Here is a 16,644-nt window from a genome sequence, read left to right on the forward strand (position 1 = left end):
TATATTCTTATGTTTGTGACATTTTAAAAATGTTCATGTGTTACAACAAAGAGGTACGTGACATTTAAAAAATGTTTACACATTGTCAAACATATTTGTGCATTTAAAAAGACATATACATTGTATTTAAAAATGTTTACGCATTTCAAAAAACTGTTCATGACATTTTTACAAATGTTTATACAATGTACAAAAATGTTCACGTAGTTTAAAAAGTGTGTTGTCCCACCAAAAAGTGTTTCTTACCATCCAAAAATGTTGAACACTTATTTGCAAAAAGTTTCAAAATTTTGTATTTGAAAAAATGTAAATCATATGTTCAAAAACTATTAAACGTCTACAAAAATGTTTTTAGATGTATACTTGAAAAAAATAGACGTCAAAAAATATAATTTTTTCAAATTATGTTTAACATTTTCCAAATACATGGTTAACATATTTTAAAATATATGTACAGATGTCTATTTTTTGACACATATGTTTTACAATGTTTAGACGTTTTTAAAATGTCGCATACCTTTTTTTGTAACACATAAGCATTTTTTAAATGTCACAAACACAAGAATATAATTTGTTTTCTTACATAGAACAAGAAGGAATAACAACATGAAAAATGTTTATTCCTACATGACATGTTGTGTTGTCATAGCCTGGAGGTAATCTTAGTTAACATCAACCACGAGGTCACATGGTTGAGCCACGGTGCTCCCTTTTTTCGGGTTACATTCTTTTTAAATTTATTTTTAGGTCCCTGTTTATTCGATATAGATATTTGTCATCCAAACATGAATAATCATCAGTCTGGTGGTTGTTCACCCGAGCCTACCAGGGGCAGGTCGCGGGTCGAAACCCTTTTGAAACAGGCTTTCGCTCTGCTTTATATGTAAAAACCTTGGACTTTAATCAAATTTGTGCAGGTTTGATCTTTTGCAAAGTCGTCATGATACAGAAGGTGGAATTAGAGATGACAACTTCAAGGTCTTCAATGTAATTTTTTTACTATATCAAGGACATTCGTCTTTATAGTGTGTTTTATTTTCTTTGATATATTGAAATATCAGGTCATTTACTTCAAATTTCATTGCCACATATACTAGTTAAGCATTTTTGTGTAATTTTAATCGTTTGAAAAATAGTAATACTTGGCTATATAAATCACTCATAAAATGTAAGACCCTATCTAGCCTTGACGCACAAGTGCACTTGCTCACAAATGTGATATATAAAAGGCCAGGTCATTCTTCACAATACGCACACGCTCTCGTACTCACTAGCCACGTCCCGTACGTACTACATACACTTCCTCGCTTCGCACACATCACGCAATTATTTAGGTAGCATACCGCAATACAGTACTGTGGTAATAAAGTAGACGTACGTAGGTTATCCAGCAAACCTATCGAACTAGTAGAGGACATGGATCGGTCGACAGCGCGGGTGCTATCTCCCGCCGTGACGCGCGCGCGTCCCGAGCCGCCGAGTGGAGCTAGCTAGCGGTCGATCAGTTCAGTTGGCCCCCCTTAATCTGGTAGCCGAGGTGAAGAGCGGTGGTCGCCGCCGCCGCCGCCGCCTGGGACGACTGGGAGTAGCGCGAGGAGGAGGAGGCCGCCGCCGCGTCCTGCAGCATGCTCACTGCCTGGTGGTGGTAGTAGGTCCTCGCGTCGAACGTCGGGAGCACCTCCAGCTCCGCCCCGCCCGACGACGGCGGCGGCGCCGCCAGGGCCAGCCGCTCCGCGTCCGCCACCTGCTTGCATACATGGCCGACGATCGAGCAACACATTACAACTATTAGAGATCAACACCAGACGATCTTTGGTTACAGTACACTGAGAAGCATGCAGGAATGTGCCGTGCGTACCTTGGCTCGGAGATACATGTTCTCACTCTGCAGATCCGCCTCCTGCGTGCATGCATGGATGGATGGTGCAGCGATGAACAAGAGGAAGGAAGGGTCGATTAGCCAAAACGCACCAGGAGGATAATCATATTTTGAAATGGAGTCAACCGGTATATGCATATGGATGGATGAATTACCAGCTTCTGCATGTATTCGATCTCCGCGAACAGCAGCTCGTGCTGGCGACCAAAAGTGCATATGGATATTGGTTAACTTGATTGATGACTGGAACGGTGAAAACTAGTACTGTACATGTAAGTGTGTAACTAGTTAATCACAAAGCAAAAATCACCTTCTTTGCTCTGATCCGGCCGATGCCCTTGTCGAGCCTGTTCTCCAGGCTCTTGAGCTCCTTCAGTGTCAAGTTGCCGACGGATTCGCCCATCAGGTTCCTGAAGAAAATTAAGTATAAATATTAGGTGATGATCAAAGGATGAGAAAGTGAGCCTCGGCCTGGTGACTCCAACGTACGTACATACCTGTTTGCATTTTGCAGGGACTGTATCTGATGGCGCAGTTTCGCTGATTCTTGCTGAAAGTATTGCTGGTGTACGTACGAAATCAAGTAAATCGACTGGAACCAGTTACTAGTAGCTAACCGACCACATCAGATAGCTATTGTTATTTTACAAGCGTGTTAATCTACAACAGGCGATCACACATCTGCAGACGGTACGGACACAGTTATATAGTACTAGCGGGCATTGGTTCGTCAGACAGAATTTTCAGAACGCCGTGAGCTGTGTTTTGTACTGAATCAAACGTAATCCATATGATCACAAGTTAAACAGCGTGTTTGGGACTGCAAACAGAACCGCTCACCTGAGAATTGACGTCTATAGCTGGAGCAGAGCCAGAAGCGCTTGCAGAAGCCTTCTTGTACCTGTCGATCGTCGTCCTCGTGCTGAACAGAATATTCAGAAACACAAAAGGACAGTTAGCCAGCCTAGATCTACGTACGTACTACAAATTAAGCTATCCTATAATTTCATCAACAACAAAATATATATAGAGAGACATAGAAAGAGGCATGTGCGTGCGTGCGTGCATGCATCTGATGATCTGAATCTCGAGTGGAGGAGCTCTTTAACACCCTTAGCACGGCAGAGGAAAGGGAGCAGGCGGGAAGAGCCAACCTGGGTTTCCTTCACCATGCAACCATCGACCGAGCATGCATGCACTGCACCCATTTACTTTGTTGATGACAACACATGTACATATCCACATCCACATCTCACCCTGCCCGGTGCACATGAACGAAACTCGAAACCACCCTTTATTTCAGGGGCGTGTGTGCCATGCCATGCCTACTGGCTGCTGCACGTGCTGACGCATCCAAGCCATTATACGCATGGTCACACGTACGTATACGGCGACTGCAAAGACAACTGAAGGTATACGTATACGTACTCTTGGATCTTAATTAAACAAAACTCTTTATACCTTTGAAAATGAAAATGAGAAGGCAAATGCAGACTATAGTAACAAGCCATGGAATGAGTGTACACTGCCATCAATTAATTCATGAGAAGGGATGAATTATACCAACAATGATGCGTTCAAATTATAGCGTTGTTCCAGAAAGTGTTTTTTTTTGCCAAAGTGTGATACTAGTATTATTCCACCATTAGAACTACAGTATATCGTTGAAATTTAAATTATACTAGTATAATAATGCATTTGATGAAGTGCCCAAACCTACTAAAAAAATTGCTCACTATTACTTTTGGTGCACTACAAAAATAAAGTATTGTGCCTAGCACATACTTCTTGAATGCAGTACTGCTTGAACGTACACATATTTGTTTTTGGGTGAAGCATGAAAATACACAATTTTCTGCCAAAATTTATGGGTCGTATATCACCAAATAGTATACGTTTTCAAAGCTTGTACATCAGTACATGGGTGAACTCACCCAATGCACCTGGCCCTATCATTTTCCATCTAAAGACTAGCTAACTAAAGTTTAGCTTATACCAGGTCCTTACATACAGTGGCTGTGCCAGGACTCAAACATTATCGCGCCGAATACATATGATTATCAACACATTTTGCACAATTTCCCGGCTTGTTAAAAATTAAAAAAAATTGTTTCATAATCTTGCTAAAGAAAATCTGCGGTCAGCTGACCATACAGCCTCTAGTCATTTGATTTCATCCACACAGCAGAAGCATATATGACATGGTCTAGTTTAATTCTTAGTGTTATTACACGCAGACGGTTAATAGCCTGGGATTAAACCGGACCTTAGGCAATACTTGAAGGTTCGAAATGAACTTTCTCTGATTCTCTCCTTCTAAAATCCTGGACCAAATAGAAGCACTTCTAGAGTTCATTTTTGTGTGACAGTGGACACGCATGAGATTGATCATCCCCCCGTGCATGCAAAAAACAGCATGCTTGACCAATGGCCTCGCAGACATATATAGGGGTAGACAGATCAAACACAAGCACATCATTGCAACTAAAAATTCAGAACTCAAATTTTACCAAAAGAAAGGGAAGAAACTAACAATTAATCCAAAAAAGTAGCATGCTAGCTTCTCGAAATCACGTCACGTCTAGCTTGACAAGCTTCTTTTCGGGCGGATATTGGGTAGCTACGTGCCCATGCGTACCTGTTACTAGCATACTCGTAGAGGCGGCCGCGGGCGGAGAAGACGATCAAGGCGATCTCGGCTTCGCAGAGGACGGAGAGCTCATAGGCCTTCTTGAGCAGCCCGTTCCTGCGCTTGCAGAAGGTCACCTGGCGGCTCGTCGTGTTCTCGATCCTCTTGATCTCGATCTTCCCCCTCCCCATGGTAGCAAGCAACTCTAACCTTGAAAGAATACAACAAAGATGGCCTTAAAGATACTGATGAGATCGAGTTTAATTAGGACGGGAACAAAACAGTAAAATTAACAGTTGCATGCATGTATAGTGTGTAGTCTATAGATCGTGGGTTGATGTTGAACGTCTGCTGAGAATAATAGACCTTGATGAACTTGATTAGGACGCAGTTAGCCTGAACCTTTAGACCAAAATTCAGTTGCCTAAATCACGAGTTTGAATCAAGTCTAGTACTATTGGCTGGATCTAGTTGTGCGCAAAAACAAAATTTTGAGCTTAAACAATTAAGAACAGAATATCATGCAAAGAAATGAAGAAAAATAAAGATGTTATACGTAGTACTAGTAGATAGATAGAATCTTTCATAGATCTACCCTCGAAACGAAAGTAGATAGATCTGAAACATGCACCGAAACCTTGTGCTAATCCTGAGCTAGCTGGTACGCATGCAAGCAACTGCGTGCAAGGAGAACACACAACCACATGCATAAAACCAAGTCGAGAGGGAAAGTATGTCTACAGCTTTTACACACAAAGTTCGAGAGATTCCAAGAAAGAGAGAGGGAACCAAACACACACAAGAGGAAATTAAACTGCTTGACCTCCTTGCAACAAAAATCACCAGAGCTACAAGAGAAACAACAGGAATCTGCATGCGCCGAGATCGATCTCAAAGCAAGCCCTAGATTGAAACCCCCAAAATATGAAGATGTCTACATGTGACCAAGAGCTAGAAAGAGATCTAGTGAAAAGGAGGGCTTCTCTCCCGTTTCCGGAACAAGAAGCCCCGCAGATTGAGGAGCTAGGCAGAGGTGTAAGGAAGACGAAGCAGCGATCGACCGTACCCAGAGTCCAGTCCTGAAGCGGAGGTGATGGACGGGACAGGGGGGGGGGGGGGGGGTGAAATCAGGAAGCTGCAGCCAAGAGGGCAAGTGGAAGGGGCTGGTCTCGCTGCAGCTAGCAAGGTTTCCTTTTAAAGAAGGAAGGAGAGAGTGGTATGGTGTGTGGCGTGCCTGCGGAGTTCACTGACTTTTCTAACGTGACGAGCTCTTTTTTACGGCAGTCACATAGCAAAGACCATGAATATGTGCGTCGTGAGAAATAATCTCCACCATAACTGGAAGACACCGGGGGAAGGGGAAGAGCTTAATCCCTACGCAATCTCTTTAGGCTGCCAATACTTCACAGCTATTATGTGCTTAAGAGGGTCTATAATGGGGCGCCTCAAACCGATCTTAAACACCCGGGCGGTCCGGCCGGTCACTGACCGGTTGAAAAACTCAACCCTCTCGCCTCAAACCAGCCTCAAACGTCTGGGCTGACCACCACCCCTCATATCCAGCCTAAATGTAGGGCGGATATGTTGAGGCCCGAGAACGTCCGCCACATCGGACTGACAGCCGGGTCACACACGAAATCGCCTGAAAACCCAACGGCCCGTCGGGCGTCTTCTCCGGTGGGAGTGTGAACGCCTCGTGGCGTCGCTCCAACTCGCCGCCCGATGCCAAAGTCTGGATGTTGAAGCCGGACGGCGTCCCCCTGCCCTAGCCACATCCTCTTCCTCCCTCTCCGCGTCGCTAGCCTGAGCTCATTCATATCTTTTTGTCTCCCTATTCCCTCGTCGTCCGCCTCCGCCATTTCCCAGCGGAAGAAGATGACTTACAATATGCTAACGCCAGATCGCCGGTTCTTCAGGAGGAGATCCGGGTGAGGTGCGCCGCCCGGGTCGCAGCTGGCCTGCCTCCGGACTCGCCGGAGCCGGAGGAGAAGGACATGGATAAGGAAGAGGAGGGGAGCAGCAGTCGAAGCCCATGGAGGTGGCGGATCCCGAGGAAGAGGAGCCGGTGCCGGTTGCAGGCTTCACCATGAAAGACGCCATGGCGGAGTTCGACGGAGACCGACGTGCTTTTCGACAAGGTGGAAGTGGAGATGGAGGCCACCGTAGAGCCGGAGTTGCATCTGCTGGCCACGTACCCGGAGCCCGGAACGGAGATAGTGGACATCTCCAACGACGAGTAGTCTAGCTTAGGTTTAGTTGATCTACGACTACGTAGATGTTTACTTTGCATGGTTTGTATGGTCTTAGGGACTGAAGTATGAAGTATTCATATACAGAGATGAAATTTTAAGGGATGCCCGATCATTGCCCGCGGACGAACCTAGGCACGTCCGTGGGCATTTAAGAGGCCAGATTTGTAGATGCTCTAACCATGTATGGGCAAACTCTCCTGGCCATATTAAGGAAGGAAGTGATGTTCGTCTCTGGTTTTCTTAACTTGATCAAAATTTTGCCGTTAATAATTGGGAAAAACATTGCTCTTTTATTAGATAACTAAAATCTCAAGCTTTTATCGAGTCTTTGCAACCACAAGTCTTTGCAACCACATCAATAGATGATACAATCATAAGATTTCAACTCTCGGCCTACGCATCTAGGAGGCACACAAGAAAAATCACACATGGAAACAATATCGACGGGAGATGATATGTATAGGTGTAAATATCTCATAGAAGAGAACTTTCCTCTTATCAAAGACAACCATGCATGTTCCTGAAAAAATCATAATTATCAACAAATGGTAGCTGTCTCAAACTGTGGATTAGAGCCCACAATGTTTTGCATAATCTCCGCGATCAACGGCCAAACATATTGGCAACACCACAAAGGGTTTTAATGAGCAACCACCATGAACTTTGTCTTTTCATATAGAAGGGATTTTTGATAGTTAATAAAGAAAATTGGCTGAATAATAAAAGCCAAGTGCGCCACATAGACTGAGCAAAATGACATTTGAAAAATGAATAGACTGGAGTCGCAAACAATATGAATTTTTTTCTTTATAGCTAGAGAAACAAAGGAAGCTACTGGTAGCTGCTTATTTTGTCTTTAGGAAGTCGGCCATATGCATCAACACAACTAACATTCAAGAAAGGTACTTGTCATACATATAGATCATCTTACTTTGACATTTGTAGCGAATCCCCCAAGGGTGCATGCATGATGCAAGGTTATTGAGTCGTCCTTTTTCAGAAGGAGGTTGCCTCTCCATCAATGTGATGCATACATCTATATTATTAAAGTACAAGTAACATCATTCGGCATTCGGTACAAAGAGAACACATCAAGGACATATAAGCCACAATCGGAGTCTAACAGGAGTACATGCATGGGCACCAGGGAAGGGAATGACTTAACCCCTACGCGATCTTTATAAAAGATGTGTCTGCCACTACTTGGCAACTACGCTTAACCATGCACGCCCAAACTCCCCTGGCCATATGAGGGGAATGTTGTTTATGTCAGCTTCTTTACTTAACTTGATCAAAGTTTTGAAGTGAGAATCATATATTCAAAATTGCGCAAACATTGCTCTTTTAAATAACTCGAGCTTTTATTGTTTCTTTGCATTTAGGATGCACACAACCACTTGTACATCAAGACAATATCAACGGGACATGGCCGATGAAAAGCCACTCGGAAAAGAGAAGTAGAAGAGAAACGTGATAAGGACCATTCCAGCTGATCACACGCCACTGCCAACAACCCCCAGTGATCCTCTAGTGTTTGAAGTCCTCGACCCAGTACGAAGATGCGGAGCCAATGCGTTCATAAGCAAATATTATGTGGCCGAGAAGCAAGCTTCGCCCTATGAAAGAAAAAAGTGTTTCTGCAAAATTAAAAAATTACCAACACAAGGCATATATCATCCAATTGAAAAACAGCCACATCATCCAATCGCAAGACATATGGGCGACACTACAAGGGGGCATAAACTCCACCCGGACAGCGAAATGACATTTGAAAAATGCACATGATCAGTCGCAAAGTAACAATGTGATTTTTTTTCTGTCATGTATAGGGAAGCAAAGCAAACTATCTACATGTGACACAACTAACATGACAGGAAAAAATGAACATATCCATCGCAGCCTAATTTGTCTTCCGAAGTCGGTCAAGTGCATCAACACAACTAACATTCAAGAAAGGTACTTATCACACATATAGATCATCTTACTTTGACATATCTAGCTAAGGGTGGGTGCATGCAAGACGATGATGTAGGCTCAAGTGCTTGTTGTTTTTTCTACGTGTGTACGCACATCTAGACCGGAGAGACACAACACAAGTGATCGTTCTCACGAGCTAGGTAAGGTTATCCAGACCGCGGCAGTCACAACTAACCATCCTAACTCGGAGAGAGGTGCATGCACATGGCCGCTAGCGCCATGGGCATCTGCTCTAACTTTGTTCGGGCTACCGGCAGCACGATCCAAGTCGTGGCCGTCGCTCTCGCGGCTTCCGTTATCGAGGGCGAGGACCACGGCCTTCACGCCTCCCCATCTCGGCGCAAAGCCGGCCAGCGGGCCGCAGGCGCGCGGATTGCCATCTCTTCCTCAACAGGGAGCTTTGCTTCTGCCGTGAGGCAGCTCCGTTTCGGGAGCCCCTGCCCCGGATCGGAAACGCCGGGACCAACCATTTATACCCCCTTCAAGAGCGCGACGGCGACCCGCGCCCGCGCGCGCTTGATCGAATCCATCCATCGGCACCATGCATGGCTCTGCGTGCCCGGGTGGTGGCCATTCGGGCGATGCCACTGCGCGAAGATGAGGCAAAAGAGGAAACAAGTGGTTAAGCACCACCCACCGGCTACGTGCAGAGAGAGTAATTGTGTTTGGAACACTCTGGTGGTGAAGGGAAAGGAACTGTTTTCGTTGAAAAGTACACTTCTGATCTCAGGATTAACACTAAAATCGAAACAAATGAAAACAAATTTTAAAAAATATTGTGGCAAACATTGACAAAAGTTTTGTGCGCCTGTAAATTTCAACGTGAAATGATATTTGCAGAAGGCGTGGCGAAAAAACAAAATAGTCACTCCGAAGTGCTTTTGAAAGTGACACTTTTTTTAGCATTGATTTTTGTTTTTTTGGTCACGGCTTCTACAAATGTTATTTCACAATGAAACTTTGCAAGCATTGAAAACTTTTGTTAATATTTATCACAAAAAAATTAGCTTTTTTATTATTTTATGATTTTACTGTTCATCCGGGTTCATATGGGCTCGAGCTAAGAAACTCCATGTCATGTTATCGTGATCTTTACTAGTGGTAATTCGCGTCTAAGCTTGGGCTCATCTGCAACCGATAACCAGTAAATCCAAAAAATTCTGGATGTTTACACATTCGTGGACTTATGGGGGAAAATCAGGTCCAAACAATGATTTTTTTTCAATGTTTTTTTCATGTTTTTTTTTTTTTTTGCAACGACCTCCTCAAATGTGCAACACCAACTTCTGCATGCACATGGCGCATTCAAGCATCTTAGATACCGGAAAAAATTAGATTGTTTTGAATATTTCTATTTTATTTGAACTTGCTTTGCAGATGCACCTAGACACCGAATCGCTGCACTCACTTCACTAGCTGTTGCTACTTTATTTGTTTTTCTCCTGGTGGCAGCATGCAAGCAATGATCGATGGACCACACACGTTGTGGCCTTTTGTATAGAAGTATGCAGGCCCCCTTTGCATTTACCCTGCCAGCCCGTTGTTTATCTTGAGAAACGATGTTACAAAGTCGGCCTCAAAGAGACCCTGGCTCAAAAGGAGCATTGGGCTTGTTTCAGGTAAGAAGAAAGATATCCGTAATGATTCACCGAATCATTGCTTTCAAGCCATGGCCATGCGCAATATGTTGTCCGCATCAGTACATGTATATACTGGCTTGTTCATACAGGGGTCATGGGCATCACACATTTTGAGAAGACAACATCAAAGCTCAACATGAGCTGAACAATGGAAAGCGGTTAATTTCTGTCACATGCCTTAACAGTTTTTCGTTTTTCACTGGCATGCTCATGATATAGCAGCAAAAGCATAACATTTAGAAAATTAGTCCATATGGCAACCCTGCTTCAGATCAAACTAAATTTAAAACACCACGAATCATCTATGTTCCTTTTCAGTGAGCAAAAAATAACAGGTTTGAGCCATTTCCATTAAGCGGTACTGCTCTATCCCGGGGGCAGAGAAACAGATCACTAGATTAGGTATGATCATCATTATATCATTGAAAGTACAGTAATCTTGAGCGGATGCCTTAGGCTAATCCAGTAAGACCCTAAAAGTAAGTAAAAGGCTAATCCAGTAAGACCCTAAAAGTAAGTAAAAGTGGTATGGCACCAGAAAGCATCGAGTAGAAGAAAAGGTTGCATACAGAACTTAAACAGAACCCAGAGCCCGCTATACGCAATACAGCCAGGAAGCATGCTACAGTAGAAGAAATCACTGGCTGGGTTATGCCTTTTACTAGAGAGGTGTATATATATCAGAACCTGTTTTGCAACAAAAGAATGTTTTCGAAAACCTTGACACTTTGTAGAGCTATTTTCATGGATCGTGAATGTCAAGATATTCACCATATATAAAACTAAAGTACAGCAGACCTTCCTCGGTAGGCTGTCTGAGTTTAAATACAACAAATTCTTTACATTAACACAAAGATGATGTGATGATCTGCCAGCAAAACCTGTCAAGAACGAGAATTTGTATTAAAAAAGAGTAAAAAAAGATGTCTTGTGCTGCAGATTTTCTGTTACTAAATTCAAGACATATTGGTTATGTAAGCTGTTTAGATTCAAACGCAAGACAAGTTCACACATTTTCCACTAAATTGTGTGGCATCATGTACCATTATTTAGGATAATCAAACTGGTTATGCCTTTACATAATTGTGTGGCATCATGTACCGTAAATATCCTCATTGATTTTATTGGTCGCATGCATGCAAGTACACGAGAAGGAATGTTGCTTGGAATCAAAAGAGGTTGTCAATGAATCACAAAATTATTTGGTTTGAACATGTAATATTTGCATCTGCCAAAACTTTTGGCGCGTAATATGATAATACGAGGCTACAAGCAATGTCTAACTTTTCAATATTTAACTAATGTCTTGTATAGTCATCATAAGAACTTTGTGTAGTTAAACTACTAAAATGATTGTGTACATAGGTACCCCAAGGCCCAAACACCATATATCGTCATTAGGCAAGCACCTGTTTTGGCCTTTTTATCTTCAACTAGATTTTTGCTGGTCTAAAACTGTTCAACCAATAACTAATTAAAACTAACGAAAAAACTGAAGTCCAGCATTAAGATTAAGATCAGGGAAACTTATGTGAGCACATTAGGCAATGAAACATCACAGGACTAAGTACATGAAAAAAACACATGTAGATACGAAATCAAAGTGTCAAAGGAAGTACTACAATATACAGAGCGTTACATCAATCATATATGCTGCCGTAGTGATAGATATACCTTGTCAGCCAAGATACTTTTGCTGTACAGAGAAGATTATCAATCTCTAAGGCCAAGCTCGACCTCAATGTCATCATCCTCTTCAAATAACTTCAGCAGCCGTGCATGTTGCTCCTCTCTTTTCTTCTTCTGCCAATACTTGAAAAGGAAGAATGACAACAGACCGGCTGCACCAATTCCTAGCAGGACAAACAAAACTGTTTGGCCAGTGTGACCTTTTGACTCATCTTTAGATGCATCATCAGCTAGTCCTGCAAACATCGTAGATACATTTCAGTGATCTAAAATCTTGAGTGTGTACTTGGGCATATGGATAACTTAAGTGGTTTATTCAATCTATGTGTGCCCCAAGCTTGGAACAAACGTTAGGACCTTGAAAATAGAACAACAATGCAATACAGCAGCATCATTTTCTCAACAGAAAAAAAAAGCAACCATCATCGGAGGAACCCTGCCCACGTTTTTTCTTTTTTTTGGTTAAGAAGGAAATGAGAGGCACAGGAAACAGATCACACAAAATCTAACCATAGCGGCAAAATTCCGCACCCACCGGGAGTTAAACCCAGACCGATGTGGACACACTACAGCGCTTCCAACACTGGGCTACCACCCAGTTCTCAACAGCAACGTTTTCTCACTTTTACGGCTATTGCTTCAAGATCAATGAATCTTGCGCTATAGCATCCAACTGAACTGCATTTCTGCTATCCTGTGCTAGCATACATAACCATCACTATGTATGAAACTTGCACAAAACCATTTGCAACTGCTACCTGCTGGATACCAGATACATTTTCTAGTTGATTCCCAGTGGCAAGCAGTACAGGCAAGATCTTACTAGCTGGCAAGCTACAAATCCTATGATAACCTGGCTGACTTTGGCTGATTTCCATACAAACTATCATAAGTGACTGAGTTACTGAATCATCGTGTTGTTTAAATGGAAACCCTACAAAGTACATTAAAAGAACAAACTGAGATTGTTCAGACATGATGCTAATTGATCACGACTTATGCTATGATGTTGGTTCAGATGTTTCTAGACAACCTGGGATAAATAAACCCAGCCCCGACAATAATTTGCAGTAACTGTATAGCTAGCACAATTCTATTTTATCTTTCTTGGGAAATTTAAAGATCAAGCTAGAAAAAACTCGGTAAATCCGCTCAGCAAAGGAACAAAGTGAACGTAGCAAGAGATGGGGGGCTACATTACTAACAACTCTATTACACTATTCGGTTCTGCAGCAAGTTGCATCCTACTTAGGCTGCATCACCAAAAGTATGCAATGGTTATGATTTAGAGCAAGAAGTTAGTTTTTCTTTCCAATTTGAAGCTACTATAAAGTAATGGTCAGAAGTATGACCGCATGAGACCGCTACATTTTGGCACAACGCTTTACCATAATTTGGGCACACTAAAGTAAAATAATTGAGTCGGAGCTGGCCATAACCACCCATATGACACATGGTTCTATATTAAACTTCCTCTTTATCAAGGGCTATGCTGCTCTAGACTAAAAAACAGTTAATAGATATGAAATGGCTTGGCTTTTATCATGAAGAGAAATGATTGTAAAAGCAATAAAAACAATGCAATACTAAAGCCAGTGATGTGGTTCAGAGACAATAATTCTGTAACAGTCCTAGCAAAACGCGACAAATAATAAAGTGGTGTGCCCAACATATGAATCTTGCTTTTGCAGTTTCCTTTCTATGCAGTAGTTAGCCATTTTGCTAGTTCTTGATCGTCACCTCGATAAGGGGCGGAAATAGCAGAGAAATGCTAATATTTATCAGAGGCTCCAAGTGTGATGCATCAATCTGGAACTAACAGCTCTAATTTTCGGCACGCGTTTTCCGCAAATAGTTTCGACATCGATAGCAAGGAGCTGACTCTAGCGCATGCACCTATTTGTCCCATGTAATTTCTTATTTCGACTTCCAAGAGAAACGCTACAGCAATCCAATCGACCTGAGGCGAAAGGCCAAAAGTATTGGACTGAAATCAGGATCCTACGGTTAAACTGGTGAATTTATTCATGAAAATAAGTGAAACTGCCACGGGGATATCGCGAGCTCTTCGGCCTAAATACAAATCTTCATAATTAAATAGACTCGCAAACCATAATAATTCTGCACTTGACGATAATAACGGAATCCCGAATCCCCCAATCAGCGGGCCGGCGACTCTTCGCCGATCCCAAGCGACGCCCCTCAGCCAGATCTCCAACACCCCTCGCAGATCCCGGCGGGCTAGAGCAGATCGAGCGGGGCCGGAGGGAGCACGCACCTGTGGCGAACTGGGCGCAGATCGCGGCGGCGGCCAGGAGGAAAGCAGCGGCCGGGCTGGATCTGCTGCCGCATGCGCCGAGCGGCCGTCTCATCTCCGCCTCTCTTCCCGCGCCTGCGTCTGCCTGGCGACCGCGACGACGAAGCTGCCGACACCTCCTCCTCCGCCAAGAGCTCGAGCCGTGTTGGTGGTGGATCGGAGGTGAGGTCGGAGGCTTGGGTGCCGTTCGCCTTCGGTCCGGTGTTTTTGCTTTATTATTATTTGTCTGGTGGGTGGGTGTCGACCGGACGCGCTGTTCGTTCTTGCCCTCGAAGGCTCCGTTGCACGCACAGGCACAGCTGGGCGGTCGTTCTCGGCGTCTCCGTGCCGCTGCCAGTGGGCCCCCAGTGGGGGTCTGCCAGCGGGTTGTAATGAAAGGGTGTTTAGTTTGGGAACGTATCTTCTCAAAGAAAAATCTTCTGAAAAGAAGTTTGGGAACGTATCTAGCGAGCCATCGAGATAGCCATCCAAGAGGCCAAGATTCCCTAAAAAAAATCCAAGAGGCCAACAACACCTTAAAAGCATATGTTTTTTTTAAAAGATCCAGCTCGGCTGGCGTTTCATTCATTAAGCAGAGAGAAGGCGGGAAAACAAGTGTTGATCAAGTGATCATGGGGTGAGGGGGAGGTTACAGGCCTGCGTACAGGCAGCAGTCCTAAACTAGCGCTATTTCTCACGGTACATTCCTGAACGGGTGCTCCATGCATCTCGCTCCAGCGATCCTCCATTGCTCCATGTCTCGCCCGCAAGCCTCAGTGATACTTCTCACGCATACAGTCTTTCCTCTGAATGTGCATGCATTGCGTGCAAGCCAAATGTGCCAGCAAACAAGGGCCAACAGCGATTTTGTTCCCCGACGGAATCTTGGGGAGGCTTGGTCGATCATCCTTTTGACCTGATCAACAGTTGTTGTTCCTGAGCTCCAGCACGAATGTGCCAGGGCGCTGCATCCGCACCATGAGGCCACTTCGTCCCAGACTTGGACGGCGGTCGGGCACTCCCAAAAGAGGTGCGAGGAGGTCTCGAGGCTTCGGAAACATAACTGGCAGAAGTAGTTGTTGGGCCATCCGCGGCGTTACAATCTGTCGCAACACCATAACCTGTCCAGGTGCAGGAGCCAGAAGAAGATCTTGATCTTGCCTGGCGCCCAGATTTTCCAGACCGATCCTCTGAAATTCGTGGGCTCTGCAGCGGCTGAAGGTGGGAACTGGATGTCGTATGCTGATCGCGCCGAGTACTGGCCTGAGCTGCTGATCGTCCATCCGATCGTGTCTTCCACTCCGTCTTCCATTGTGATGTTGGTTGCACGGATTTCTCTAGCCATTTGCAACACCATGGGCATGATGCTCTCGTGGTCGCCGTGCCGCGGGTCTAGGACCCATCTGTCCTCGTGCAACGCGTCCCTGACCGAACGGTTTTTCCTGATGGAGCGCGCGAAGACTGCCGGAAAGGCCTGGCATAGAGGCCTAGCTCCTAGCCAGGTGGATTGCCAGAAGGAGGCCATGGTGCCGTTGCCGATGGTGACCGCGGTGCAGGCCGCGAACAGGGCCTGGTCAGTGGCGTCGCAAGGAGTGCCCGAGCCGACCCAGGGACGGTCCGGTCGCGTCCAGGAGTACCAGAGCCAGCGCAAGCGCAGCGCCCGAGCGAATTTGTCTAGGTCATGGATACCCAGCCCACCAATGCGCTCCGGCGAGGTGATCGCCGACCAGCGCACCTTGCATTTTCCACCAGAGATCTCCTCATCCTGCGCCCATAGGAAGCGCCGTCTTGCTTTGTCGACGTCCTTGAAGAATCGTTTCGGTGCTTGAAGGGCCGTGATGGCGAAGGTGGGCATGGCCGAGAGGACGCACCGCACCAGCACTCTTCTGCCAGCGATGTGCATGAGCCGACCTTTCCAACCGGCCAGCCGCGCTCGTATCCTGTCAAGGATGAACTGAAGGTGTACTAACCTAATTTTTCCCACAGTGATCGGTAGCCCTAGGTATGTAGTGGGCAGCGCTGCGACGACCCCCTGAAGCTAAGCAGAATCGCGCTGAGGTCTATGCTTTCACAAGCAATCGGGATGACTGAAGATTTTTCTAAATTCACTCGCAGTCCTGTAGCTTCACCGAAGAGGTGCAGGATGAGCATCAGCTCGTCTAGTTCTTGCTTGATTGGGTTGATGAAGATGACGGCGTCGTCGACGTAGAGGCTGGTGCACATGCGCGCGCCCATCCCCGGCACCGCGGTCAGGAGGCCTGCAGCGGTTGCAGCCTGAAGGA

The 16,644-nt window shown here is 44.8% G+C and overlaps 2 protein-coding genes across 2 annotated transcripts; both read right to left on the minus strand.

The window, feature by feature from the left end:
* Nucleotides 1-1,203: 1,203 nt before the first annotated feature.
* LOC100136964 (MADS-box transcription factor 21) lies at nt 1,204-5,679 on the minus strand. Its single transcript, XM_044479910.1, has 8 exons — nt 5,575-5,679; nt 4,518-4,713; nt 2,720-2,801; nt 2,377-2,441; nt 2,190-2,289; nt 2,035-2,076; nt 1,859-1,900; nt 1,204-1,744 (listed from the first exon to the last, which is right to left on the minus strand). The coding sequence occupies exons 2-8, from the start codon at nt 4,697-4,699 to the stop codon at nt 1,502-1,504; spliced, it is 756 nt and encodes a 251-aa protein (XP_044335845.1). The 5' UTR covers nt 4,700-4,713; nt 5,575-5,679; the 3' UTR covers nt 1,204-1,501.
* Nucleotides 5,680-11,005: 5,326 nt separating this feature from the next.
* On the minus strand, nt 11,006-14,648 carry LOC123056350 (uncharacterized). Its single transcript, XM_044479911.1, has 3 exons — nt 14,345-14,648; nt 12,052-12,302; nt 11,006-11,258 (listed from the first exon to the last, which is right to left on the minus strand). The coding sequence occupies exons 1-2, from the start codon at nt 14,436-14,438 to the stop codon at nt 12,091-12,093; spliced, it is 306 nt and encodes a 101-aa protein (XP_044335846.1). The 5' UTR covers nt 14,439-14,648; the 3' UTR covers nt 11,006-11,258; nt 12,052-12,090.
* Nucleotides 14,649-16,644: the final 1,996 nt, after the last annotated feature.

Source organism: Triticum aestivum, chromosome 1A, assembly GCF_018294505.1.
Source record: "Triticum aestivum cultivar Chinese Spring chromosome 1A, IWGSC CS RefSeq v2.1, whole genome shotgun sequence".
NCBI classification, from domain to species: domain Eukaryota; kingdom Viridiplantae; phylum Streptophyta; class Magnoliopsida; order Poales; family Poaceae; genus Triticum; species Triticum aestivum.